The following is a 27,041-nucleotide window of genomic DNA, read 5'->3' on the forward strand; positions in this document are numbered from 1 at the left end:
CAAGTAGAATATTATAATGTTCAGTGAAAGAGGCTTGCCAACAGATCTATTCCGATCATCATCTATAATGATTAGGATGACAATGATGAACCATGGGCCGTTCGCATTTGTGGAGACCGACAAATAACTTGTCAGCGGCGGTAGGCTACTGGGAGGAAGCAGGCAGTACGTGTGCAAATCACTGTTGCGCGTAATCTCATACTCGCCTGCTAATTTTAACTGGAAGTATTTTGTGTACTATTGTGAACGTCTATGTATCCGGGCATTTCACCGTGTATGCAAACTTTACAGAGCTAAAAGCATCCTCCACTCTCTTTGTCCACTGCAGCCCATTCTGCATGCGGAGCAGATCGGACGTGGAAATTGTATCCTTCGCTCAATCCAAGGAATATATTTTGAACATACGTGATACAGAAGCCGGAGGGAGTTCACTATCTGGACTGGAACAATGTTTCTCTTGCAGTATACAGGTATGTTAAAATGTACGCTTATTCCGTCCCTCAATAGGCTACATTAACCTATATATCGCTGCCTCTGTACTGTTGTAGGTAGCGAGAGCGCACTCCGTTCCATTAACGTTGGTTCTGCATGACTCGCGGAATGAATGATAGTAAAACAATGACGATTTTAGAATAGAGTCGTGTTACTTATTTGTTGACATCATACGTTCAGGAAGAATAACTGAAATAGCCTACACCACGATAAGAGTGATGGAAGCAAGAAGACCGCGTGCGCAAATGTGCTAGCAGTCGTTCCCGGGGGTTGACAGGGTTTTCTGGTCTATGGTTTGCTGAGACGCCTGGACACAACCCATATATATCCCATTCCATTTATCCATATCGCAAATTATGGATGTAGATTGAATGGTGAAATGTCCATATATAGCTGAAACAGAACAACTACTAGTATGCACCTGAGCACACCTGACAAGCGAAAGTCTGGGGCTGGCGCGTCATCCTAACCGCTTGCATTTGTCTTAATTAAATAACCTTCTTTAACTTTTATTGAATCTGCCCTCGCACTTGGCATTTCTCACATGTCGTGTCTTTTTTCTATCATGACAAGTAAATTGGACGACCACCAACCACAATGTTCACCAAGCTACATGTAACTGCCAAACTAATGGAAACACTTAAGTAAATGCCTAGCTGGCAATGAGGAATCGGCCCAGAAGCGGCCCTCTTCCGGTGAGCCGGAACTGATTGAATCGGTGGAGAAACTGGTTTGGACTCGGCTGGAATCAAAATGAATGACTGCCCAGAATCGGCCCAAGTACATCGGATCCGTTTCTGTAGAAGCGGCTGGATGCACATTTTAAATAAATGGATACAAAATTACCCGATTTAGTAATTTTAAATATTACTATTATACATTTTATACATACAAATTATACCCATCCACAAAAAAAAAAACATTTTGTCTCAGCGGAAACACCATACATCTGGTGTTAGCGTGTCAACGTGCATGCGGCTAGCCTGCCACAGAAGTCGTTACAGCGCAATGGGACAAGGACATCTCGGCTGGCAAAACCCTCCCCTAACTAGGACTACACCGGGCCAATTGTGCTTTGCCTCACGGGTCTCCCGGGTGCAGTCCGCACGGGTCTCGAACCAGCATCTGTAGAAACGCAGTTTGCACTGCCATGCAGTGTCTTTGACCGCTGGGAAGTTCCATCCATATAGTTTTTAATGCTTATCAATTGCTTTTTACAAAGTATCAAAATACTAAAATACTACACTGGACTTTTAAAGAATTTCATTCATTTTTTAGTTAATTGTATTTTTTGATCACAGAAACAAATGAGGAAAATATGGAAAAATAAATAAATAATACAATGTTAATTATATAAAGAAGCCTGTGTAATCATCTGCCAGAGAGTAGCCCCAATCGGCCCGAACCCCAAGTAATACATTTGGGCCAGATAACTCACACCGGAATCAACACAAGCTCAATTCCCGCATCCTAGCCATAAGTAATACTGCCGAAAGCGGACCAGACTCTGGCCACATGACTTCGGCCGAGTCTGACTCTCAACCGAGTGCCCCGACTCTCAGACTGAATTGGCCCAGATCCACTGTGTTAGCTGGGTGAGGGATACAAAGTATATTGTTCCTGATCCACTGTTCCTGAGCTCATTAAACACTTAAAACTCCATTTAGGTGGTGCCGCATCCCTACAGAAGGTTAAGAGTTCACCGACTACCATACACGAGCTCAGACTCCCTGCCTTTTTCATTACACTATGATCAGAACCGGCTGCAGACAATGATCAGCTAGGGGTGTCTGAAAATACACCCCCCCCACCCTGTAGGCCTACCCAGTATTGGATGATTGGCTTGACAATCTCCAAATGTAATTCAACTTGTTGGGGTTTTGTAACAGATGTCGCTTTCCATTCATCAAATGACCGCTGCACAGTTTGGATGCTGGAATTATATTTTTGATTAATGTGCACAGGTAGCCTACAGGAGACATTTGAAGTAGCCTAATAAGATTCAAATGTGACTGGTTGTGTTTATGCCACACAGTAAAGGTAATACTTAAGAGTTAAATGATAAATATTTAGGCTGTATTGAAGTGTTAGGTTCTAGGTGGCGAGGAATAGCTGCTCGGATTGGAGAGGAGGCAGAGTGTGTGTTAAGCTTTCCTGATTAACTGGGGCTGCTGGGAGCATATGTGGCCACACTATTATAGGACGACTTGGGAGAATGATGATCAGCAACAGACAGCACATCTCACCATTAGAAGTAAAAATACAGCCAGACTGGTCTGCTCCTGTGCCTTTCTAGACCTAAATTGTCACGAGTAGACCCACAACTATTCCAAATGGAATAGTTCATCAAATGACATTTTCACTGCAGATTACAGACTAGAATTGAGTACTCACTTGAAAACAATGATAAAATGATTCATTGCATTGTGACATATAAGCTATGAGTCAGGAAGCAGGTGCAGAAGGTAAGTTTAATGATCAGAAATGGCATACAAACAAAACAGGAAAAGCGTACTGAACGTGAACAAAACCAATACTGCCTGATGACTAAGGCTACTGAGGGCTAAATAAAGGGAGAGGAATCAAGGTGATGATGAGGTCCAGGTGTGCATAACGATGGGGAACAGGTGTGTGTGATGATGATTGCCAGGACTGGTGGTTAGTAGACCGGCGACTTCGAGCGCCGCAGCGGGAGTAGGCATGACAGTGGTGTTATAGGCTAGTCTATGTTGGATATTTGTATTGTCCCCAAACAAATTAAATAGGGGAGCTTTTTGAGTTACGTGTCTCATGTCTTCACTGTTCTTTCATGCTCAATGATGCACCTAGCCTCTCCACTGCCTATCAGCTATTCCTCTTTGTTTTGGGGAATTTATATTGAAAATTGGTGCAGCTTTTAATTATTTTATGTGTGGTATGACTGCTAGTTTGCCTATTGCAGATCTGGACAATGTCACATGTGCTCCCTCTCCGGTCTCTAGGTCACAAGGCTGCTCGTCATTATTCCTGTTTCATGTCGGTGCACTGTTTGTGTTTCTTGTGTTGTTCAATTATTAAATGTATTCACTCCCTGAACTCTCTTCTCGACTCTCAGCGTACATCGTTACAGACAAACAATCCACCTACCACTATTGTCATTATGAATGGGAGAGGGCTGGTTAGACTGGTAGACTATATTGACCTGTAGTATAGTTAACGTGTGGAAAAGCGTTAAGGGTAGTACCAAAACTCCTTGATAGTGGCTGTTCCACTGGATGTCATAAGGTGAATTCACCAATTTGTAAGTCGCTCTGGATAAGAGCGTCTGCCAAATGACTTAAATGTAAATGTAAATGTAAATGCATGCAAGCAGCTAAGGACGTTTGAGTTGGGGGGCTGAATAATTTTGCATGCCCAATTTTTCAGTTTTTGATTTGTTAAAAAAGTTTGAAATATCCAATAAATGTCGTTCCACTTCATGATTGTGTCCCACTTGTTGTTGATTCTTCACAAAAAAATACAGTTTTATATCTTTATGTTTGAAGCCTGAAATGTGGCAAAAGGTCGCAAAGTTCAAGGGGGCCGAATACTTTCGCAAGGCACTGTACATCAAAACAACTGCTACTAAACTTCAAGTAGGCCTACAATGTCTGAGAAAAAAATAGATCCCAAAGATGGGAGGTAAAACCTGAAAATGGAGACTGTGTGTGTGTTTGTGTGTCTGTAATGCATAAACAGTTTCATTTCTTCTCTTATCTCAGTGCCCTATGATGCATTGCATTTGCAAAGACCAAATTCCATAAAAGTCTGTCAGTGGGGCGGCAGCGTAGCCTAGTGGTTAGAGCGTTGGACTAGTAACCGGAAGGTTGCGAGTTCAAACCCCCGAGCTGACAAGGTACAAATCTGTCGTTCTGCCCCTGAACAGGCAGTTAACCCACTGTTCCCAGGCCGTCATTGAAAATAAGAATGTGTTCTTAACTGACTTGCCTGGTTAAATAAAAGGTAAAAAAAAAAAGGTCATTTGTGCACGATGAGCCCACAGTATGATGCCACCATGGCTGAAGACACGCTCCACCGGAACACTGGAGGCAGGCCTGATGGCCACTCGAGACAGTGAAGGAAGAGCCTTCATGTTCATTGCCCAGAACAAGAGGGCATTTTGTCCGTTGCCTATGTCAAGGTAGTGACTTAGCTGTAGTGCTGGAGTGGTCTCAACAACTTTCTTCTGTCTCTTACAGTTTGCTGCAAACAGCCCATCTTCTTGTCCAAGTATATGGTCCTCTCGCTCTTCCTAATCAACAAGATGCACAGCTTGCTCAGTCCCTGCAGCATCTTGCAGAATCAGTTCTGGCAAAACATGTAAAAGCATAGCAGAAACAAAAAGGCCGGTATAAGATGCAGTGGATTAAACTGAAAAATTATTATTGTTGCAGTCAATTGGATCAAATTACGAGAAAAACTTACATTAAACTCAATATTTATCTTTCACTCTTTGTGCCACCTCCTCCTTGACCAGCACATGTTGCTCCACCCACATCCGAAGAAAAAGTCGGATCCAAGGCAGCTGCTTTGAGGTAGACTGGATCTGAATAGGGGGCAGTGATTCCATCTTGTGTCCTGGACATTTTCACATTGATGAAGATTCCAAGAAATCTTTTGTTCAGGGATGCCTGGAGACTTCTGACCAGGCTGCTCAGAAAATGTTCCAGGTGGTGATTCAGGAACAGGACAGTGGGAACAACATAACTCATTGTGACATTCTTCTCCCCCTGTGTCATATCTGTTGCTCCAAATGGCTTTTGGATGTCCACCAACTCCTTCAACCTATTCCATTCCCATACTCATCTTTCGGTCGGCCCACATGTCCACTATGACTGAAACTTGGTCTGTGTTGCTCAACTGAGTTTTCAGTTTTGAACATCTCACTGTAGCGAGGTTCTCTTCTTTTGATGTCAATGTTCTGCGACACACTGGGCTGTACTTACTGTCAACCACTGACAGAAAGTGACGAAAACTGTGGTTTTCCACAATAGACAGAGGCAAGTTGCAATCGATAACCATGTCGGACAGTATTGCAGTGTTGATAGCTTTCTGATGAGGATGATTCATGCTGTACTGCCCTACACGGGTCTCCATGAACTGTGAGTTTGGAGACTTGTGGTTCACTTGTGACACTTTTGTTCATCTGGAATTGTTCAAATCTGTAAGAGGAAAGCATATAAAAAAATATTGAAAAGTAAAAAAAACTAAAAACGTTTTGGATGACTACAGCTTAGACTTTATATCCGAAAATAATAATTTTGGGTATCATCTTTCCAAGGGCTCCATCTGAATTCACCCGCTGACGTCCATCTGCACTGCCACTCACAACCTTTTGTCTGCTGGCACAATTTGATTGGCTGCTGTCCGATTCAAACTGTAATCCGTTAAATGAAGTGTTGATGTGCTGCACACTTTTTAAAATATTATTTTTCATATTTGGGCTTGGGGGAGGGTATCAAGTCAGTTCGAGTCAAAAGGCTCAAGTCCAAATTAAGTCCAAGTCAAGTTGCAAGTCATCATATTTGTGACTTGAGTCTTACTCTAGTCCAAGTTATGTGACTCAAGTCCACACCTCTGGCATAGGCTACTTTGTTGTTGACATTGAATTGATGTTAACATTTAATTGAGAAGGTTTTTGGGAAATCCTTTCCATCTACCAGAAGATTTTTCATTAGGTTCATCGCTAATGGCTACACAAAGTGGTAACTCACTTATGCCCAATAAAAACAGTACCAGTGCTGAGCAATTAATCAACATTTAGTTTTCTTGGGGTGTTATTAACCTGTTGAAACTCTGGGGGCGCTATATCATTTTTGGATAAAAAGACGTGCCCGTTTTAAGCGCAATATTTTGTCACAAAAAGATGCTCGACTATGCATATAATTGGTAGCTTTGGAAAGAAAACACTCTGACGTGTCCAGAACTGCAAAGATATTCTCTGTGCGTGCCCTAGAACGTGAGCTACAGGCAAAACCAAGATGAGACGGCATCCAGGAAATGAGCAGGATTTTTGAGGCTCCGTTTTCCATTGTCTCCTTATATGGCTGTGAATGCGAGAGGAGTGAGTCTGCCCTTTCTGTCGTTTCCCCAAGGTGTCTGCAGCATTGTGACGTATTTGTAGGCATATCATTGGAAGATTGACCATAAGAGACCACATTTACCAGGTGTCCGCCCGGTGTCCTGCGCCGAAATTGGTGCGCAAAACTCAGCTGCAAGTATTTTTCCATGGAATTCAGAGAAGAAAGCAGGCTTCCACGAACGATATATCAATGAAGAGATATGTGAAAAAACACCTTGAGGATTGATTCCAAACAACGTTTGCCATGTTTCGGTCGATATTATGGAGTTAATTTGGAAAAAGTTTGACGTTGTAGGTGACTGAATTTTCGGTTCGTTTCGGTAGCCAAATGTGATGTACAAAACGGAGCGATTTCTCCTACACAAAGACGCTTTCAGGAAAAACTGCACATTTGCTATGTAACTGAGAGTCTCTTCATTGAAAACATCCGAAGCTCTTCAAAGGTCAATGATTTTATTTATTTGGTTATCTGGTTTTTGTGAAAATGTTGCGTGCTAAATGCTACTCAAAATGCTAAGCTAGCTTAGCATACTCTTACACAAATTAGTGAATTGCTATGGTTCAAAAGCATATTTTGAAAATCTGAGATGACAGTGTTGTTAAAAAAAGGCTAAGCTTGAGAGTAGGCGCATTATTTTCATTTTATTTGCGATTTTCAGAAATCGTTAATGTTGCGTTTTGCTAATGAGCCTGAGGCTTTAGTCACGATCCCGGATCCAGGATGGGGAGTTTCAAGATTAAACAAGTAATTGACCGACGTTGGTTCAATTACTTGAATAAAATTTAGTTTTTTTTGTTGAGCTCAGCGTCCTGTTTCTCTAGAGAGAAATAATTAATGAAAGAAATCAAGTCAAGAACTATGTGGAACGCAGGGCTTGTTATGGTGGTATCAATGATTCGGGAGACAGACGCAGGAATGCGTAAGAGTTTTTTTTATTAAGACCAAATTACGACGTGCTGTGTAAAGGCACAGGGACGAAGACCAAACAAACACGTAACAAAATACAGGGTAGAAACACAAAACAAAAGAGTGAGGAGTACCTAAAATAAATAACACACGCGCACAATTATTAACACAGGACGAGAGTATGCGTGAAAGTATGCCTAATCTACTTTGGAGAACTAGTAAATTGATTTTGTCAGACACCTCTGCAGTAGGCTTAGGCAGGCAAGCTAAAAAGGATGACAAAAGACAGTGCAGTATGGGGAGTACATAATGTATATTTTTCTTTATTTTTCCTTATTTAATCTTTCACCGTTATTTAACCAGGTAGGCTAGTTGAGAACAAGTTCTTATTTACAACTGCGACCTGACCAAGATAAAGCAAAGCAGTGTGACACAAACAACGAAACAGAGTCACACATGGAATAAACAAGCGTACAGTCAATAACACAATAGATAAAAAATAAAGTCTATATACAGTGTGTACAAATGGCGTGAGGTAAGGCAATAAATAGGCCATAGTAGCGAAGTAATTACAATTTAGCAAATTAACACTGGAGTGATAGATGTGCAGATGATGATGTGCAAGTAGAGATACTGGTGTGCAAAAGAGCCGAAAAGTAAATAAATACAATATGGGGATGAGGTAGGTAGATTGGATGGGCTATTTACAGATGGGCTATGTACAGCTGCAGCGATTGGTTAGATTAGTTAGTTAGTGCTATCCATGATCCTTGGGACGTCCCTACCCTAAACCATGACCCTAATCTTAACCCCTACCCTTACCCTAACCAAAACTCTTACCTAACCTTAACCCTTACCATAACCATGTTAAATGTCAACTTCAATGGGGTGATGTCCGAGTTGGGATGACCCAAGGATTCCGTTTAGACTTTTACGTGTAATTACCGGGGCAGCATACAAAGTCTTCAAATTAACATGCTTTCTCTGCTTCACTCTTGCACTCTGTCTCGGCTGTTGTCAAGTTTTTAGCCTCCGCTATTTCTGACCATATGGAATTTACTCAACATCTCTCACCTTTCAATTGTGGAAAGTGAAGAGTAATTGCAGAGTCGGCATGCAATCAGAGATGAGTGGAAAACCTTCAGTCATCAATTATGAAAGGAATTTTTTTTCAGACGGCGCAGCCTGTAGTCCAAACAACTTGAGATTGAATCAAATATGGCACTGTAGCCTACAAATAGGTTGTGACTTGTGAGCAGGTTTTTTGTCCTTCGCTATACTTGAGGTTTCCAGTCTTTCTTATGGAATATCAATGGAATAACTGTAATTATAAAAATTATAAAAAAAATGTAAAACAATTACCACATGATCTATATTTTTTCATTTATGTGTACTTACATACTTACGTAACAATGCTTATTTATTTTGCCCACATTGTTACCCAATTAGGATGACAGAATAGCCTATAGGCAATAGGAAATAGCCTATTGCTTGTTCCCACCTCCTCCCGTGGCCAGGGCACAAACATCTAGTGTGCATCTGTCAATTACCTTGTACCCTGCACATTGACTCGGTACTGGTACCCCCGTGTGTATAGCCATGTTATCGTTACTCATTGTGTATTTATTCCTTGTGTTATTATCTTTATTTCTATATATTATTTATCTTTCTTTAACTCTGCATTGTTGGGAAGGGTCCGTAAGTAAACATTTCACTGTTAGTCTATACCTGTTGTCTACGAAGCACCTGACAAATAAAATGTGATTTTGATATGTCTGAGTGAATCAAGGTTGATTAATCTAGTGAGCATCTGTCTGAGTGAATCAAGGTAGATTCATCTAGTGAGCCTCTGTCAGAGTATATCAAGGTTGATTAATCTTGTGAGCATCTGTCTGAGTGAATAAAGGTTGATTCATCTTGTGAGCATCTGTCTGAGTGAATCAAGGTTAATTCATCTATTGAGTGTCTGTGAAATCAAATCAAAATCTAATTTTATTTGTCACATGCGCCGAATACAACAGGAGTAGAACTTACTGTGAAATGTTTACTTACAAGCCCTTAACCAACAATACAGTTTTAATAAAATAACAGTTAAGAAAATATTAAATAACTAAATAAACGAAAGTTAAAAAATTAAATAACACAATAAAATAACAATAGCAAGGCTGTATACAGGGTGTACCGGTACCGAGTCAATGTGCGGGAGTACAGGTTAGTCAAGGTAATTGAGGTAGGGTAAAAATGGGTAGCCATTTGATTAATTGTTCAGTAGTCTTATAGTTTGGGGGTAGAAGCTGTTAATGAGCCTTTTGGACCTAGACTTGGCGCTCCGGTACCACTTGCTGTGCGATAGAAGACAGAACAGTCTATGACTTGGGGGGCTAAAGTCTTTGACACGGTCTAGTATACAGTGGTTTGTCCTTTAAAAGTTGCAGCGTACTGCAGCACAGCTTGCGTGGTGCCGCAGAATTCTATGGCAGGTTATTTAAGTGCCAACCACTGGTACCATTAATACAAGTTAGTGCTAGTTTTACCACCAGAGGACATTTTTGAGAAGCATTTGATAGCCTTCAATAGTGACAGTACTAGAGAATTTAAAACCTTTTTTTAAAGAACATAGTTTATGGGACTGATTTTAAGACATTTTGCATAAATTAATGGGTTATTATAATACTGTACATGGTGTCCAGGTTTCTTTAAAGACTATCAGCAAGAATGTTTGTACTTATTTAGCCAAAGCCATGAACGAGTGAGTCACTCAGCTTTACGTAGGTGCCGCTATATGACTGTGCCATCAACTTGATAATATTTAACGATATTTTGGAGGTTATTTATTTTCCAAAAAAATGAAAGTGAGCGATTTGTAATCGGAATAAAAGCTCAAAATAATATTTGTTAAGACCAAAACATTTGTTTATGTTTTTAGAGGGAGAGAAACCCTGGGCCAATTGTGTGCCGCCCTATGGGACTCCCAATGACGGTCGGATGTGATACATAATAGTGGATACAGCTGGAGAACTGCAAGACAATTCCATTGTGTTCCACTCGGGAACCATGACCAATATGACCAATATATATTGTCCTGCTAATAACAGGGTTAATAATCAATCTATGAGAATATCCAAGAGGCTTTTATATAATTCTAAATTAATAATAATAATAATAATCGCTTTCTTTAAAAAAATTACAATATTTTGGAGATGATTTAGTTTTCGAAGAATGTAACATGAGTGCGAAAAAGGCCATCCTTGAACATGGGGTGAGACATTGTTACTAATTTGTAAATAAAGCCAGTTTGTTATTTAGAATGATCTATTTATGTTTTTAGAGGGAGAGAAACCAAAACCCTACAGTCATCTCATGGGTCTACCAGTCAAGGCATTGAACCAGCATCTGTAACAACACAGCTTGCACTGCTATGCAGTGTCTTAGACCATTGCGCCACTCAGGCACTGTCCAACTTGACTGGTCGGGAGTGGGCTTCACTACAACATTAAGAGCAAAATAATCCTAACAAAATAAGATAATAAAAACCTTAGTGTAACAACAGTTTTAGTAAGTAATACTGAAGTTGTGCACAAGTTTCTATTTCGGTTTATTTCGCCCATTCATTGTCAGTTAGAGACACAGTAGACCCAAAAGCATAATTAGTGCTGTAACTCCCCCTTCCGCCCCTCTGGAGCGCCTTACGGTTGGATGCCGATAAGTTGCCATACCAGGCGGTGATGCAACTGGTCAGGATGCTCTTGATGGTGGAGCTGTAGAACTTTTTGAGGATCTGGGGAGTCATTCCGAATCTTGTCATTCTCCCGAGGGGGAAAAACATTGTTGTGCCCTCTTCACGACTGTTTTGGTGTGTTTGGACCATGATAGTTTGTTGGTGATGTGGACACCAAGGAACTTAAAGCTCTCGACCCGCACCACTACAGCCTGTCGATATAAATGGGGGCATGTTCGGCCCTCCTTTTCCTGTAGTCCACTATCCTTTGTCTTGCTCATGGTGAGGTAGAGGTTGTTGTCCTGGCACCACACTGCCAGGTCTCAGACCTCCTTCCTATAGGCTGTCTCATTGTTGTCGGTGATCAGGCCTACCACCGTGTCATCAGTAAACTTATTGACCGTGTTGGAATCTTGCATGGCCACGCTGTTGTGGGTGAACAGGTAGTACAGGAGGGGACTAAGCACACACTCCTAAGGGGCCCTAGTGTTGAGGATCAGAGTGTTGTTGCCTACCCTTACCACCTGGGGGCGGCCCGTCAGGAAATCCAGGATCCAGTTGCAGAGGGAGGTGTTTTGTCACAAGGTCCTTAGCTTAGTGATGAGCTTTGTGGGTGCTATAGTGTTGAACACTGAGCTGTAGTCAATGAACAGCATTCTCACATAGGTGTTCCTTTTGTCCAGGTGGGAAAGAGCAGTGTGGAGTGCAATTGAGATTGAGTCATCAGTGGATCTGTTGGGGCGGCATGCGAATTGGAGTGGGTTTCTGTGTGATGGTGTTGATGTGAGCCATGACAATCCTTTCAAAGCACTTCATGGCTACAGACGTGAGTGCTATGGGGCGGTAGTCATTTAGGCAGGTTACCTTAGTGTTCTTGGGCACAGGGACTATGGTGGTCTGCTTGAAACATGTAGGTATTACAGACTTGGTCAGGGAGAGGTCCAAAATGTCAGTGAAGACACTTGCCAGTTTGTCTGTGCATGCCCTGAGTACACGTCCTGGTAATTCGTCTGGCCCCGTGGTCTTGTGAATGTTGACCTGTTTAAAGGTCTTACTCACATTGTCTATGGAGAGCATTGCCAAACAGTCGTCCGGAACAGCTGGTGCTCTCATGCATGCTTCAGTGTTGGTTGCCTCAAAGTGAGCATAAAAGGCATTTACTTCGTCTGGTAGGCTCGCGTCACTGGGCAACTCACGGCTGGTTTTCCCCTTGTAGTCCATAATAGTTTGCAAGCACTGCCACATCCGACGAGCATCAGAGCCGGTGTGGTAGGATTCAATCTTAGTCCTGTATTGATGCTTTGCCTGTTTAATGGTTCGTCGGAGGGCATAGCAGGATTTCTTATATGCATCCGGATTATTGTCCCGCTCCTTATAAGCAGCAGCTCTAGCCTTTATCTCGGTGTGAATGTTGCCTGTAATCCGTTTCTTCTGGTTGGGATATGTACGTTGTAACGGCTGTCATCGGGAGAAAGAGAGAACCAAGGTGCTGCGTGGTAAGTATTCATTGTAAATTAATCAAGAATGAATACTGAAACAAAAAACAATACACGACAAACGAACAGTCCTGAACGGTGCAACAAAACACAGAACAGAAAATAAACACCCACGAAACACAGGTGGAAAAAGGCTACCTAAGTATGATTCAACTGACGACACCTGCCTCTGATTGAAAACCATACTAGGCCAAACACAGAAACCAACATAGAAAAACAAACAGACTGCCCACCCCAACTCACGCCCTGACCATTCTAAAACAAAGACAAAACAAGGGAACTAAGGTCAGAATGTGATATACGTATGGTCACTGTGGGGATGACGTCATCGATACACCTATTGATGAAGCCGGTGACTGAGGTGGTATACTCTTCAATGTCATCGGATGAATCCCGGAGCATATTTCAGTCTGTGCTAGCAAAACAGTCCTGTAGTTTAGCATCCGCTTCATCCGACCACTTTTGTATTGAGCGAGTCACTGGTACTTCCTGCTTTAGTTTTTGCTTGAGTGAATCAAGGTAGACTCATCTTGTAAGCAATCAAGGTTGATTGCTCCCTCTGAACACGATGAAGAAAAGGTCCACCATGCACTCTGACAGCCGTTTACCTTCATACTGTACAGCTCCCCAATGATCAATGGGGAGGGCATCTGTAGATTCCTCATAATGGAAGGAGAGAAAGAGAGGGAGCCACATGAATTTGAGGAGCAATGAGAACGAGAGTGCTACAGAGAGACAGAGCGTGTTTCAGAAAGATCTTTCTGATTTGAGTTCACTGTGGCCCCAGGATAATGTTGCTGTGGAATACATGGGGAAGACGGAATGCAGAGAGAAACATTGTAAAATATGAGGAGATATGGCAGCTTCGGGAAATTGTCCTTTTTTAATGTGGAGACTGAGGTTCAAATTTGCTAACAATTCAGCAGAAAGTGTACTTGTTGTAGTTATGGCTTTAGGGAAAAGAGAATCAGCATATTGAAATATGAGTCAGAGATAAAGAAACCTCTTTCTCTGTGGGTACTTCAAGCAGTGTGTGGGAACAGGGGTTTCAGGGGTGTACACTGCTGAAGGGGTGTAAAGCACACTCCTCCTAATCTTGTTATGGTTCTTTCAGGAGGGCTTAGAGGCCCCAAAAAGAGATGGGCTCTTTCAGGGTTACTGAAATCCAGATACTGAGTTGCTATAGATACAAGCCTCATTCCCTGTCATATTTGTGGCTACTGGCTATTTGCTAGTTTTTGCCACCACTCTAAGGTGTTCCAGCTACTCTATTTTGTCCCTTAGGAGTCTCTTCCAGATGCATCTCAGACACAGAGGTGGGTTTCCACTCTAGAAAGAACCCCCAGCTCTACTCTACTCAAATCAAAATGAAATCACATTTTATTGGTCACATACATATATTTAGCAGATGTTATTGCGGGTGTAGGGAAATGCTTCCTAGCTCCAACAGTGCAGTAGGACCTAACAATTCACAACAATACACACAGATCTAAAAGTAAAAAAATAGAATTAAGAAATATATGTGACCCTTGATTCCATGTCTATGTACAGCCTCTAAGGTTTGGGTTGAGTAACGGGGTGATAGCTGGCTAGTAATGGCTATTTAACATTCTGATGGCCTTGAGATAGAAGCTGTTTTTCAGTCTCTCGGTCACAGCTTTTATGCACCTGTCCTGACCTCGCCTTTTGGATGATAGCGGGGTGAACAGGCCGTGGCTCGGGTGGTTGATGTCCTTGATGATCTTTTTGGCCTTCCTGTGACATTGGGTGCTGTATGTGTCCTGGGGGGTAGGCAGTGTGCGTTGGGCAGACCGCACCACCCTCTGGAGAGCCCTGCGGTTGCGGGCTGTGCAGTTGCCGTACCAGGTGATGATACAGGATGTTCTCAATTGTGCAACTGTAAAAGTTTGTGAGGGTCTTAGGGGCCAATACTGAATTTCTTCAGCCTCCTGAGGTTGAAGAGGCACTGTTGCGCCTTCTTCACCACACTGTCTGTGTGGGTGGACCATTTCAGATGTACCCAGGGAACTTTAAGCTTTTCACCTTCTCGACTGCAGTCCCGTCGATGTGAATAGGGACACGCTCCCTGTGCTGTCTCCTGAAGTCCACGATCAGCTCCTTCATTTAGTTGACATTGAGGGAGAGGTTATTTTCCTGGCATCACTCCGCCAGAGCCCTCACCTCATGCCTTCAGGCTGTCTCGTCATTGTTGGTAATCAGGCCTACTGCTATTGTCGTCTGCAAACTTGATGATTGAGTTGGAGGCGTGTGTGGCAACGCAGTCATGGGTGTACAGGGAGAATAGGAAGGGGCTGAACACGCACCCTTGTGGGGCCCCTGTGTTGAGGATCAGCAAAGTGGAGGTATTGTTTCCTACCTTTACCACTTGGGGGTGGCCCGTCAGGAAGTCCAGGACCCAGTTGCACAGGGTGGGGTTCAGACTCTGAGGGCTCGGATTGGGATGCCGTCTGCGCCGGCAGCCTTCCGAGTGTTAAACCGATTAAACGTCTAACTCACGTCGGCCACGGAGAATGAAAGCCCACAGTCCTTGGGAGTGGGCCACGTCGGTGGGACTGTGTTATCCTCAAAGTGGGTTAAGAAGGTGTTTTGCTTGTCTGGGAGCAAGACATCAGTGTCCGTGGCGTGGCTGGCTTTCCCTCTGTAATCTGTGATTGTCTGTTGACCCTGCCACATACTTCTTGTGTCTGAGCCATTGAATTGCGACTCCAGTTTGTCTCTGTACTGACATTTTGTCTGTTTTATTGCCTTACAGATTGAATAACAACACTGTTGGTATTCAAACATATTCCCAGTCACCTTACTGTCAGGATTTGGCCAGGGTTGTTCCGGTTTTTGGTCACTAGATGCCCCCATTGTGCTTTTTGACCTTTTGTTTTCCCTTGATCCCCATTATTATTTGCACCTGTGCCTCGTTCTCCCCTGATTGTATTTAAACCCTTAGTTTTCCTCAGTTCTTTGCTCTGTGTTTGTATGTTAGCACCCAGCCCTAGTATTCTGTGAACTCTTGTTGATCCCGGTGTACTCTCTTGTGGAATTCTGTTTTTGTTCTTGTTTATTTATTTTTGAGTATTCCTTTTGAGGTTGTGGAGTTATATGTTTTCCTGAAGGACTTCCCTTTTTACTTTATTAAATACACCATCTCAAATACTGCTGTGTCTGCCTCATCTTCTGGGTTCTGCCGACTATTCGTGGCTCAGTTGGTTAAGTGACTGTTTCTCACTCCGGTGACCTGGGTTCGTAACCGGGTCCTGACACTTACCTTGGTTAAATGTGGTGGTTTGATCTTTCAGTATTGTGCAAATGATGCCATTTATCCACAGGTTTGGGTAGGTTTTGAATAGTCACAGTGGGAACAACAAAGCCTATACACCTTAGACCTTAGCACGGGTACTTCCTGTTTGAGTTTCTGCCTATAGGAAGGGAGGTAAATAATGAAGTTGTGATATGATTTGCAGAAGGGAGGGTGGGGGAGGGCCTTGTGGTCGCCCCGGAAGGGAGCGTAACAGTGGTTGAGAGTTTTTGAAGCATGAGTACTAGAGGCAATGTGTTAGAATTTCGCTAGCGTTTTCCTCAATATTGCTTTGCTTAAATCCCCAGCTACAATAAATGCGGCCTCAGGATATGTGGTTTCCCGTTTGCACAAAGTCCAGTGTAGTTCCTTGAGTGCCGTCTTGGTATCAGCTTGAGGGGGAATATACACGGCTGTGACTATAAACGAAGAGAATTCTCTTGGGAGGTAATACGGTCGGCATTTGATTGTGAGGTATTCTAGGTCGGATGAACAAAAGGACTTGAGTTCCAGTACGTTATCACAATCATTTCATGAGTAGTTAGTCACAAAACATACACCACTACCTTTATTCCTGTTTGTGCCATGTACGAAGAACCCAGCTGCCTGTATGGACAGGGACAGTATATCCGGAGAAAGCCATGATTCCGTGAAACAAAGTATGTTACAGTCGCTGATGTCTCTCTGAAAGGATATCCTGGCCCTGAGCTTGTCTACTTTATTTTCCAGGGACTGAGCATTAGTGAGTAATATACTCATAAGCGGTGGATGGTGTGCACACCTCCTGAGTTGGACCAGAAGTCCACTCTGAATACCTCTTCTCTGACGGTGGCATTTTGGAGCAGCCTCTGAGATAAGTTCAATTGTCCTGGGGGGTACGAACAAAGGATCCAATTCAGGAAAGTTGTATTTCTGGTCGTAATGCTGGTTACCGCTGCTCTGATATCCAAAAGTTATTTCCAGCTGTATGTAATGACACAAAAAACTTTCTGGGCTAATAATGTAAGTAATAACACACAAAAAAATACTGCGAAGAGCTAGAAGCAGAGAGCTGGAAGCAGAGCTAGAAGAGAGCTGCCATTTCATTACTCATATCAGCGTTCCATCAAATCAGTGACCATTGTTTTAATAATTGATTGTCAGAAGAAATTCCTCCTCTTTCTATCAACATCTTTATTCTATTTCCCCTAAATTCCATCTCAGTCTGATAATGGACACATGGAGTGAACCCCGACTTAGATAAGCGAAGACTTTAAGTGTTTTAGCCCCTCTGCTCTTAAGACTTTGTGGGGTCTTAAGAAATCTGGTCAAGTTCATTATTTAATTGCTATGTAACGCATATTATTGTCATCATCATCTGTCGTACAATTGTTTTTATTTATTTAACCAGGCAAAAACAAATTCTTATTTACAATGAGAGCCTAGGAACAATGGGTTAACTGCCTTGTTCAACAAGCAGAATGACAGATTTTTACCTTGTCAGCTCAGGGATTTGATCTAGAAACCTTTCAGTTCATAGCCCAATGCTCTAACCACTAGGCTACCTGCCGCCCCAATCCAACTGTTATTACATCGAATTGATTGTGCTGACCAATAATTACCTCTTTTAGGGGGTAGGCTAGTCAAGTGAGATAGTACTCTGTCTGAATTTGTTGATATTACTGATTAGAAAGTCTAAGCATAGGGATTTACCATATTTCCAATACTACCCTGATCCAAAGCTAATTTGAATGCACCTGGCCTCCTATATTAGAAAGCAAATAATATACACTGCTCAAAGAAATAAAGGGAACACTTAAACAATACAATGTAACTCCAAGTCAATCACACTTCTGTGAAATCAAACTGTCCACTTAAGAAGCAACACTGATTGACAATAAATTTCACATGCTGTTGTGCAAATGGAATAGACAACAGGTGGAAATCATAGGCAATTAGCAAGACACCCCCAATAAAGGAGTGGTTCTGCAGGTGGTGACCACAGACCACTTCTCAGTTCCTATGCTTCCTGGCTTATGTTTTGGCCACTTTTGAATGCTGGCGGTGCTTTCACTCTAGTGGTAGCATGAGACGGAGTCTACAACCCACACAAGTGGCTCAGGTAGTGCAGCTCATCCAGGATGGCACATCAATGCGAGCTGTGGCAAGAAGGTTTGCTGTGTCTGTCAGCGTAGTGTCCAGAGCATGGAGGCGCTACCAGGAGACAGGCCAGTACATCAGGAGACGTGGAGGAGGCCGTAGGAGGGCAACAACCCAGCAGCAGGACTGCTACCTCCACCTTTGGGCAAGGAGGAGCAGGAGGAGCACTGCCAGAGCCCTGCAAAATGACCTCCAGCAGGCCACAAATGTGCATGTGTCTGCTCAAACAGTCAGAAACAGACTCCATGAGGGTGGTATGAGGGCCCGACATCCACAGGTGGGGGTTGTGCTTACAGCCCAACACCGTGCAGGACGTTTGGCATTTGCCAGAGAACACCAAGATTGGCAAATTCGCCACTGGCGCCCTGTGCTCTTCACGGATGAAAGCAGGTTCACACTGAGCACATGTGACAGTCTGGAGACGCCGTAGAGAACGTTCTACTGCCTGCAACATCCTCCAGCATGACCGGTTTGGCGGTGGGTCAGTCATGGTGTGGGGTGGAATTTCTTTGGGGGGGCCGCACAGCCCTCCATGTGCTCGCCAGAGATTTAGCCTGACTGCCATAAGATACCGAGATGAGATCCTCAGACCCCTTGTGAGACCATATGCTGGTGTGGTTGGCCCTGGGTTCCTCCTAATGCAAGACAATGCTCGGCCTCATGTGGCTGGAGTGTGTCAGCAGTTCCTGCAAGAGGAAGGCATTGATGCTATGAACTGGCCCGCCCGTTCCCCAGACCTGAATCCAATTGAGCACATCTGGGACATCATGTCTTGCTCCATCCACTAACGCCACGTTGCACCACAGACTGTCCAGGAGTTGGCGGATGCTTTAGTCCAGGTATGGGAGGAGATCCCTCAGGAGACCATCCGCCACATCATCAGGAGCATGCCCAGGCGTTGTAGGGAAGTCATACAGGCACGTGGAGGCCACACAGACTACTGAGCCTCATTTTGACTTGTTTTAAGGACATTACATCAAAGGTCAGCCTGTAGTGTTGTTTTCCACTTTAATTTTGAGTGTGACTCCAAATCCAGACCTCCATGGGTTGCTAAATTTGATTTCCATTGATAATTTTTGTGTGATTTTGTTGTCAGCACATTCAACTATGTAAAGAAAAAAGTATTTAATAAGAATATTTCACTCATTCAGATCTAGGATGTGTTATTTTAGTGTTCCCTTTATTTTTTTGAGCAGTGTATAATAATAAGAATGCCTTTCTGCTGTTTTGCTGTAACTGAGTTTCTTGTTTTCATACTGCTCTCCTCACGGTGGACAGGTATGCAGATTTTCCACTTCTCCAGCTCTGTGGATTGGCTAATTGAAAGATGTGGTATCCAGGGCTGAGGAACGATGTAACTGGTCATCGCTAATGCAACAAACCCTGCTCTATCCCTGATAAGGAGACTCACTGTTTTGTGCCCTGCTGGGTAAGCGATCTGAAGACTATTTTTATGTTTGTTGTGTTTCATGTCGGAGGAGGCCATTTTACTATGTGATGAGAGTAGTTAGATATTCATCTTCTCTGCCAGTTTCAACTCCCAGTGGAAATGAGATGTAAATATGGAAACAATAAAAGTAAACAGAGGCAGTACATTCTATTTCAGCAGGTGCTGTTTAAATAGATGTTTTTTTTCTGATTCAATGGATTGGAGCACCATCTAACTGGACATTGTTACAGTGTTCAGATAGCAGCACAACCCTTCATGTACTTCCCACTACTGCTACTTTCAAAAGCACCCAATTGAAAAAAAATGTGTGATGGTTTCAGTAATCCATTTTTTCCCTTCAAAGTTCTTGTCTCTCTTGAGGGGTGCAAGGACATATATTGTTGTGGTGATATCAACCATTGAGCCCTTCCAAATCTGTTGAGCAGATGTTGTAATAACGTAATTAAGATTCTATCAATGCCTCACCAGTCTTGCTTAATCTGTTGGTTGCTGGTGTAATAGTTGTTGTTTTACTTCCTTTGTTCCGATATCTGTGTCGGGTAGAAAACCCATCTGGGTCAGCCTGATTGTTCAGCCGTGTGGGCCAGGCTATTCCAGATGAGCGATTGAGGAGATAATGGGTTTTTTGTGTAACTGGAATTGGTTCAGTTGACGGGTGTGTAGGAGTGTGTGGCTGTCAGATCCCTGAGAGCAACAGCAGTCAGCCAGCCGCTCGTCTGGTCTAAAGCAGTGGAGGGAGCGGCATGTCTGTCTGGGAAGGGAACGTCTCAGGATCAACTCTGGGGCTCTGTGGAGCACAAAAACCACCTGATTGAGGGAGGCCTCTGTACTCAAGCACTTTGAGCCCCAGATTTGGGCTCAGGTCTCTGCAGTAGGGTTAGTGGGATAGAGGTGGATTGCTATTGAATTACACAGAATTGAGGCTGTATAGCTGTAGTTTAAAACCTTACTGATGGTCTCACTAAGGAGAGGAGAGGAGGATGGAAGAAGATGAACTTTTCACCAGGGAGGATCATCTTCTCTGTTCCAATGGAACCTCTCTGCATCTTTCTTCTCACTCTCAAGGTTAACAGGAAGAGGCTTTCACGCTTCCATGTTTGCCTCAGCGTTTTCCTCAGCCTGCTAATTTAACACCCCTGGGTGGAGGTGTGACAGGCTCAGCCACAGAAAGATGGATCTGTTCTGTATGTATGTGACACCAACATAAAACCACAACCCCAACAAAACACAAGAGTGTTCACTATACCGTTTTAGTAATTGCACCCCCATCAAAGCCCACTGTTCACTCTAGTATGGTAGTGTGTACTACTAAGGTCCCTAGCTGCACCTGCAGAGCCTTACTGCAGCACTCTGGATGAAGGAGGAGTGATCTTTCTGGGTGAACCAGTAGCAATGTTGTTGTTTATCACATTCTCTGCACAGTGGTCTCTCCAGAGATAGTGTTGCTCATGCACTTTGTTGTTGCTCATGCACTTTTTCCTTTCCCAACACTGCCAGGAAAAACTATTTGAAGTAGCACAGTATGTCATGATGAATCACCAGAGGGGTGCAAGACACTACATCTCTGAGTGCGCCTGTGTATCCGCCACTGATTCTGAGAAGGTACCCGCATATAACTGCTGGCTAAGTACAGATCAGGGTAAAAAAAATCACCTATTCTTTACCAATGTGTGTGCAACCAAATCATTTTTTTTACATAAAAGTTGCATTTTGCATGAGTATTATATCATAGTCTTTCATTTTAGAGGCAGGAAGAATTACCATAATATATTGTGGCGTAAAGCACGGATTTAAACCCTCTTGACCAACACTTGTCTCATTACATTGACATGTTGAACATAGAGGAAGCGGAGGTTGTGGTTCAGTGGTAAGGTCCAGGGAACTGAGTTGTCCACTGAGATTGCCTGTCTGGAAAGCAGCCATCATTCTACAGTAAGAGAGATGGAGAGCCTAGATCTCCATCGCCCCTGGTTTAGAAGGGAGAAAATGCTCTCAGAAAAAAAATGTAAAGTAATGAAAACAAAATGGCACCAGAAAAAATGGATGCATCATGAACCAGAATGCATTATTAATACAATAGCAGAGAAGCTCTCAGGATGATGTGTTCAGTCTACATGGGCACTGTGGCATTGAATAAAGGACATCTCTCTCTCAGTGAAAGACTGTTTGTCTTTATTTCCCCCTGGGAAATCATTTCAGAGTTCATGGGCTGTTTGCACAGAAAGTCCTCCTGACTTTTAGAGTACATTTACATCAAAAGTTCTGTTTACGCCAATAGTCACTCAGTACCTCTGTGAATGTTCAGACGAGAGTGAACCACATAACTCTAGTGCCCGGTAGTTTTCCATTTGCTTCAGAAGGTATTTGCGTTGAATCTTATTTGGCGTCAACACACACACGTCTACCTACACCCACTGTGAAGGGTCTTTCATGAACCTTGAAAAAGTCCAAATTCATACATTTGGAGAAGCTATGAAGGCCTCTGTGTTTGATTGAAGGGAACAGGAGCTCAATGTAAGGCCTGTACTTGCCTGTTTACTGCACCCAGCTCGGTTAATAATGGGCTGGCTTTACTGAACACATTTTACAGACTAACGTTTGTTCAGCTACTTTTTTCTCTTCTTGAAGAATTAAAAGGTCAGCATTTATGGGGAAGTGATGCAACACAGGTATAACTTTTCAAGGGATGAGATACAGTATGTCGCTTTCATTTGGGTGCCTGGTTTATTGCCATATCTATTTTAGACCAGTGAAATGCATGTTGAGGTCAGCAAAATGCTTGAGGTCAAGTTCGGACCTCCCCTGGCCTGTTTCTGACTGAAGAATTGAGCTGAGGACAACTCTTTAGTTCACAACCAGTCTGATCATGTCTTTTACCATTTATAGCCACTTGTGCAATATTGTAGATATACTACAGTTGAGCTTAAGACAGCTCATTATTTCAGTTCTAAAATGTCAACATTGATCTCGTATTGTCATTAGGTTTAATCTGTTTTGCACAATAGTAATCTGTGAGCTGCTGTGACAGCTGGTGCTTTAAGCTAGTGAGGGAGATGTGTTTCCAGTTTCAGCGATTTTTGTAGTTCGTTCCAGTCATTGGCAGCAGAGAACTGGAAGGAGAGGAGGCCAAAGGAAGAATTGCTTTTGAGGGTGACCAGAGAGATATACCTGCTGGAGCACGTGATACAGGTGGGTGCTGCTATGGTGACCAGCGAGCTGAGATAAGGGGGGACTTTACCTAGCAGGGTCTTGTAGATGACCTGGAGCCAGTGGGTTTGGTGACAAGTATGAAGCTAGAGCCAGCCAACGAGAGCGTACAGGTCGCAGTGGTGGGTAGTATATGGGGCTTTGGTGACAAAACAATGTCACTGTGATAGACTGTATCCAATTTATTGAGTAGGGTATTGGAGGCTATTTTGTAAATGACATCGCCAAATTCGAGGATCGGTAAGATGGTCATCTTTATGAGGGTGTTTGGCAGCATGAGTGAAGGAGGCTTCGTTGCGAAATAGGAAGACAATTCTAGATTTAACTTTGGATTGGAGATGTTTGATGTGAGTCTGTAAGGACTTTACAGTCTAACCAGACACCTAGGTATTTATAGTGGTCCACATATTAAGTCAGAACCATCCAGATTCTACACATTTGAAGAAAAGTTCTTAAAATAGATATCCCTATTTTTCTCCCATGTTGTGGAAGCTTGGCGAATTATAACAACAGTTTGGCTATTTTCAAACAACTCTCCCCCTCCTTTCCCCACCCCCTTTCTCAACAAGCCTAGAGTCATTCCCCTTTGCACGCTCGCTCCCTTTTGTCCTACAATGTGTAGATTTGTTTACATAGGCATAGCTAGCTACCTAGGCAGCCATTTCATATGGCTACAGCAGCAGTCTACTAGCTAACCACTGGACACAGAATGTCAAGTGATGAGGTGAAATATAATGGTATAACTCCAAAGTAGTTATATTGTCAAACCATATGGCAATGTTGTACTTTCAATTTGTCAACTTGCTGTGATGTGTTCTGTCGGTTCCCTTGCTAACCAAAGCTAGTTGAGACTATTGCACATCTAGCAAGCTGCAAAAGTTTCAACCTTGGCTATTACAAAACAACTTGACAATGTATGTAAGAAAGTATTTCACGTAGTAGCACATATAACATCTAGCTAACACCATTCATTGTATGCATATTGGAAATGTCCTGTATTTATCAAATCATGAGCAAACCACACACAAGTCAGGGTTATCATAAAGTCCATCTTTAATTATGTGAGCTCCATCACAACCCTGTGACTCTCAGATCAATTCAGTGTCTATAAATGAGTTCTCTGAGTGCTTACAAAACAGTTTGTAGTATCATTTATAGCCAAGACACACCCATCTCAACTCACATGACGAATAACAGATCTTAGGAACATTACAAAGGAAGACTTTACTTGAGAGAGGAGTATCCCATAGCCAGACAGCAGTAGCTATAAATTATCGTTCAGTTTGCTCTCCTAAAAAGAGGTTCTACTTCTCGTTCTTGGTACGACATAGTACCAAGACATATCAATTGTCATTTTAGACACTCCCATTCTGGACAAGCTCACGGAGACAGTGACTGGCACACAGACATTGTGGAGCCAAGAGATCATTGGTTCCCCCTCAATCATCCCTTCACATGGTTTAAAAGATATGTTTACATATGAAGACAAGCTTGACCTCTCCCCTCTCTGCGGCCAAAGTAACTGAACCCTGACAGAGAACAGAACTGCAACCGGCCAACAGCATTATCCAAAAATAGACATTCTAATGACATCTCACATAAGCATGCAATAAAAATAAAACATCTTATCTATGTTACCCAACTATTCTGAATCCTCAACAATGCGCAGGTTGGTTGGAAAGTGTTGATGGCAGTCAGACTAGCAGGGCAAGAGGCAGGGTTTGTCACGTTCATCATAACGAGGAGACCAAGGCCCAGCGTGATATGAATACACACTTCTAGAATTAACGAAGACCACTAAACAAACCGACCATGACGCTAATTCAACAAGTGCTGACATGCAACTATACATATACAATAACCCACACACCCAAAATGGCAACCTAAATAGGATCCCCAATCAGAGACAACGATAAACAGCTGTCTCTGATTGGGAACCAATTCAGGCCACCATAGACCTATAATAAACCTAGACTAAGAAACACCCCTAAATATACATATAACCCTAGACTGGACAGAGGCAGGGGTAGAGCCAGGGGCAGAGGACGGATAGGCAGAGGCAGGGGTAGAGCCAGGGGCAGAGGACAGATAGGCAGAGGCAGGGGTAGAGCCAGGGGCAGAGGACGGATAGGCAGGGGTAGCGGGAGAGCCAAGGGCAGAGGACAGATAGGCAGAGGCAGGGGTAGCGGGAGAGCAGGGGCAGAGGCAGGGGTGGAGTCAGGGGCAGAGGATGGATAGGCAGAGGCAGGGGCAGAGGAAAGATAGGCAGAGCCAGGGGCAGAGGACAGATAGGCAGAGGCAGGGGTAGAGCCAGGGGCAGAGGACAGATAGGCAGAGGCAGGGGTAGAGCCAGGGGCAGAGGACGGATAGGCAGAGGCAGGGGCAGAGGACAGATAGGCAGAGGCAGGGGTAGAGCCAGGGGCAGAGGACAGATAGGCAGAGGCAGGGGTTGCGGCAGAGCCAGGGGCAGAGGACAGATAGGCAGAGGCAGGGGTAGAGCCAGGGGCAGAGGACAGATAGGCAGAGGCATGGGTAGCGGGAGAGCCAGGGGCAGAGGCAGGGGTAGAGCCAGGGGCAGAGGACAGGTAGGCAGGGGTAGAGCCAGGGGCAGAGGACGGATAGGCAGAGGCAGGGGTAGAGCCAGGGGCAGAGGACGGATAGGCAGAGGCAGGGGTAGAGCCAGGGGCAGAGGCATGGGTAGAGGGAGAGCCAGGGGCAGAGGACACATAGGCAGAGGCAGGGGTAGAGCCAGGGGCAGAGGACGGATAGGCAGAGGCAGGGGTCGAGGGAGAGAAATTTGGATAAGGAGAGGCTTTCTCCCCCCCGAGGTGATAGAATGGCTGCCACACAGGTTTGTATTATGTTGAAAAAATGTCAATACATTTCACAAAAATAAACTATTTTTTCTTAAATAATTAATGTATGAACAGAATAATTTGTGGCTGAATACATTTTGGTTTTTGGTAGTTCTCCACACATACTACATTCACATGTATTTCTCCACACATACTACTTTTAATAGAAACATGATCTAGGTTGATCAATTTACAGTAGAAACTAGTGTTTGAATTGGCATTGAATTAATCGTAGACCTTGACCATACAAATGAGAAATACCTTTAGTGGGGTGTGGAGAGAAATATCCCATTCTGCCTTACTAATAATAGGCCATGTGTGCACCTGTTCATTCTGGAATTCCTCAGGGAGCTGGATGATGCAGACAACAGAGAGGTGGTGAGACTGATGTTTCAGCAAGTTTTTTTGTTTGATGTCTAGAGATTTACTGGCGGCAGAATGGTGAGCCACCACTTGCACATGTCCCAGGTGCACCTGTGGCAACTGCAGGGAGATGCCTACAGACAGAGAGAGGAAATGTTGCGGTCAGGGACCAGACCTCTGTGTTAGCCAGCTGCCACATTTCACCCATTACTGCCTAGGCAACTGATATTTAAGTTTGCACAGGTGGTATAGGCTTGAAGTGTTGGCAGTGGCTGATGCAGCTGAGCCTGGAGATGATGCCTGGGAGTATCGCCATGCTGGCTACACACAGTTTGTGATGTAGCAGCATGGTGCCCTTGGTGCAGGAAACCGAGTTGACATCCCCAATTGCTGTGTTTGGAGAATCAATGACACTTTCCCTGATCCCCATTCACAGTACGCTGGGTTCCACCCTGGCCGCTAGGATTCTCAATGCATGTGGCATGATGCCGTACTAGTGTTGTGCCCAAACACTGTCTGTTGCCAGACCCTTATTGGCATGACATTAGTATGGTATCATGTCACTTGCTGTGAACAGAACACAACCTCTCTCTCAGTTTGCACTCTCCACACACATCTTCAGGACAAAAAACCTTCTTAGTGGGCACACCATGTCATATCAATTATTCTAAAGGTTAATGGTTTATTTCTCACTCAAGTGAAATTTTAAATGAAAAAAATTCAGAATTTCACACTGAATGTGTGCTTGAATAAATAATGTTATATTAGTTTGTTTGCATTTTTTGGGGGGGGATATAACGTTTCAAAGCTAAAATTTTACACATTTTTACCTTTGTCTATATTGAAAATTGGTTACCATTGTGACATAATCCTACAGTTGAAATGTCACCCTCAAAACAATAGTAAATGCCAATGACTTGTGCCACCCTCAAAACAGTTAACGCCAATGACTTGTGCCAGTTATATGCAGGTAAATAAGAACTTATTCCAAGCCTTGCTATTCA

At 43.4% G+C, this 27,041-nt stretch overlaps 1 protein-coding gene across 1 annotated transcript in view; it reads left to right on the forward strand.

The window, feature by feature from the left end:
• Positions 1 to 285: 285 nt before the first annotated feature.
• The window catches only part of LOC135527258 (ecto-NOX disulfide-thiol exchanger 2-like), a 236,064-nt gene continuing 209,308 nt past the window's right edge, over positions 286 to 27,041 (forward strand). Inside the window, exon 1 of the mRNA XM_064955855.1 lies at positions 286 to 470. Within this exon, the coding sequence (XP_064811927.1) occupies positions 449 to 470 (22 nt within the window). The 5' untranslated portion in view covers positions 286 to 448. The remainder of the gene's footprint in view (positions 471 to 27,041) is intronic.

This window comes from Oncorhynchus masou, chromosome 32 (genome assembly GCF_036934945.1).
Source record: "Oncorhynchus masou masou isolate Uvic2021 chromosome 32, UVic_Omas_1.1, whole genome shotgun sequence".
NCBI classification, from domain to species: Eukaryota; Metazoa; Chordata; class Actinopteri; order Salmoniformes; family Salmonidae; genus Oncorhynchus; species Oncorhynchus masou.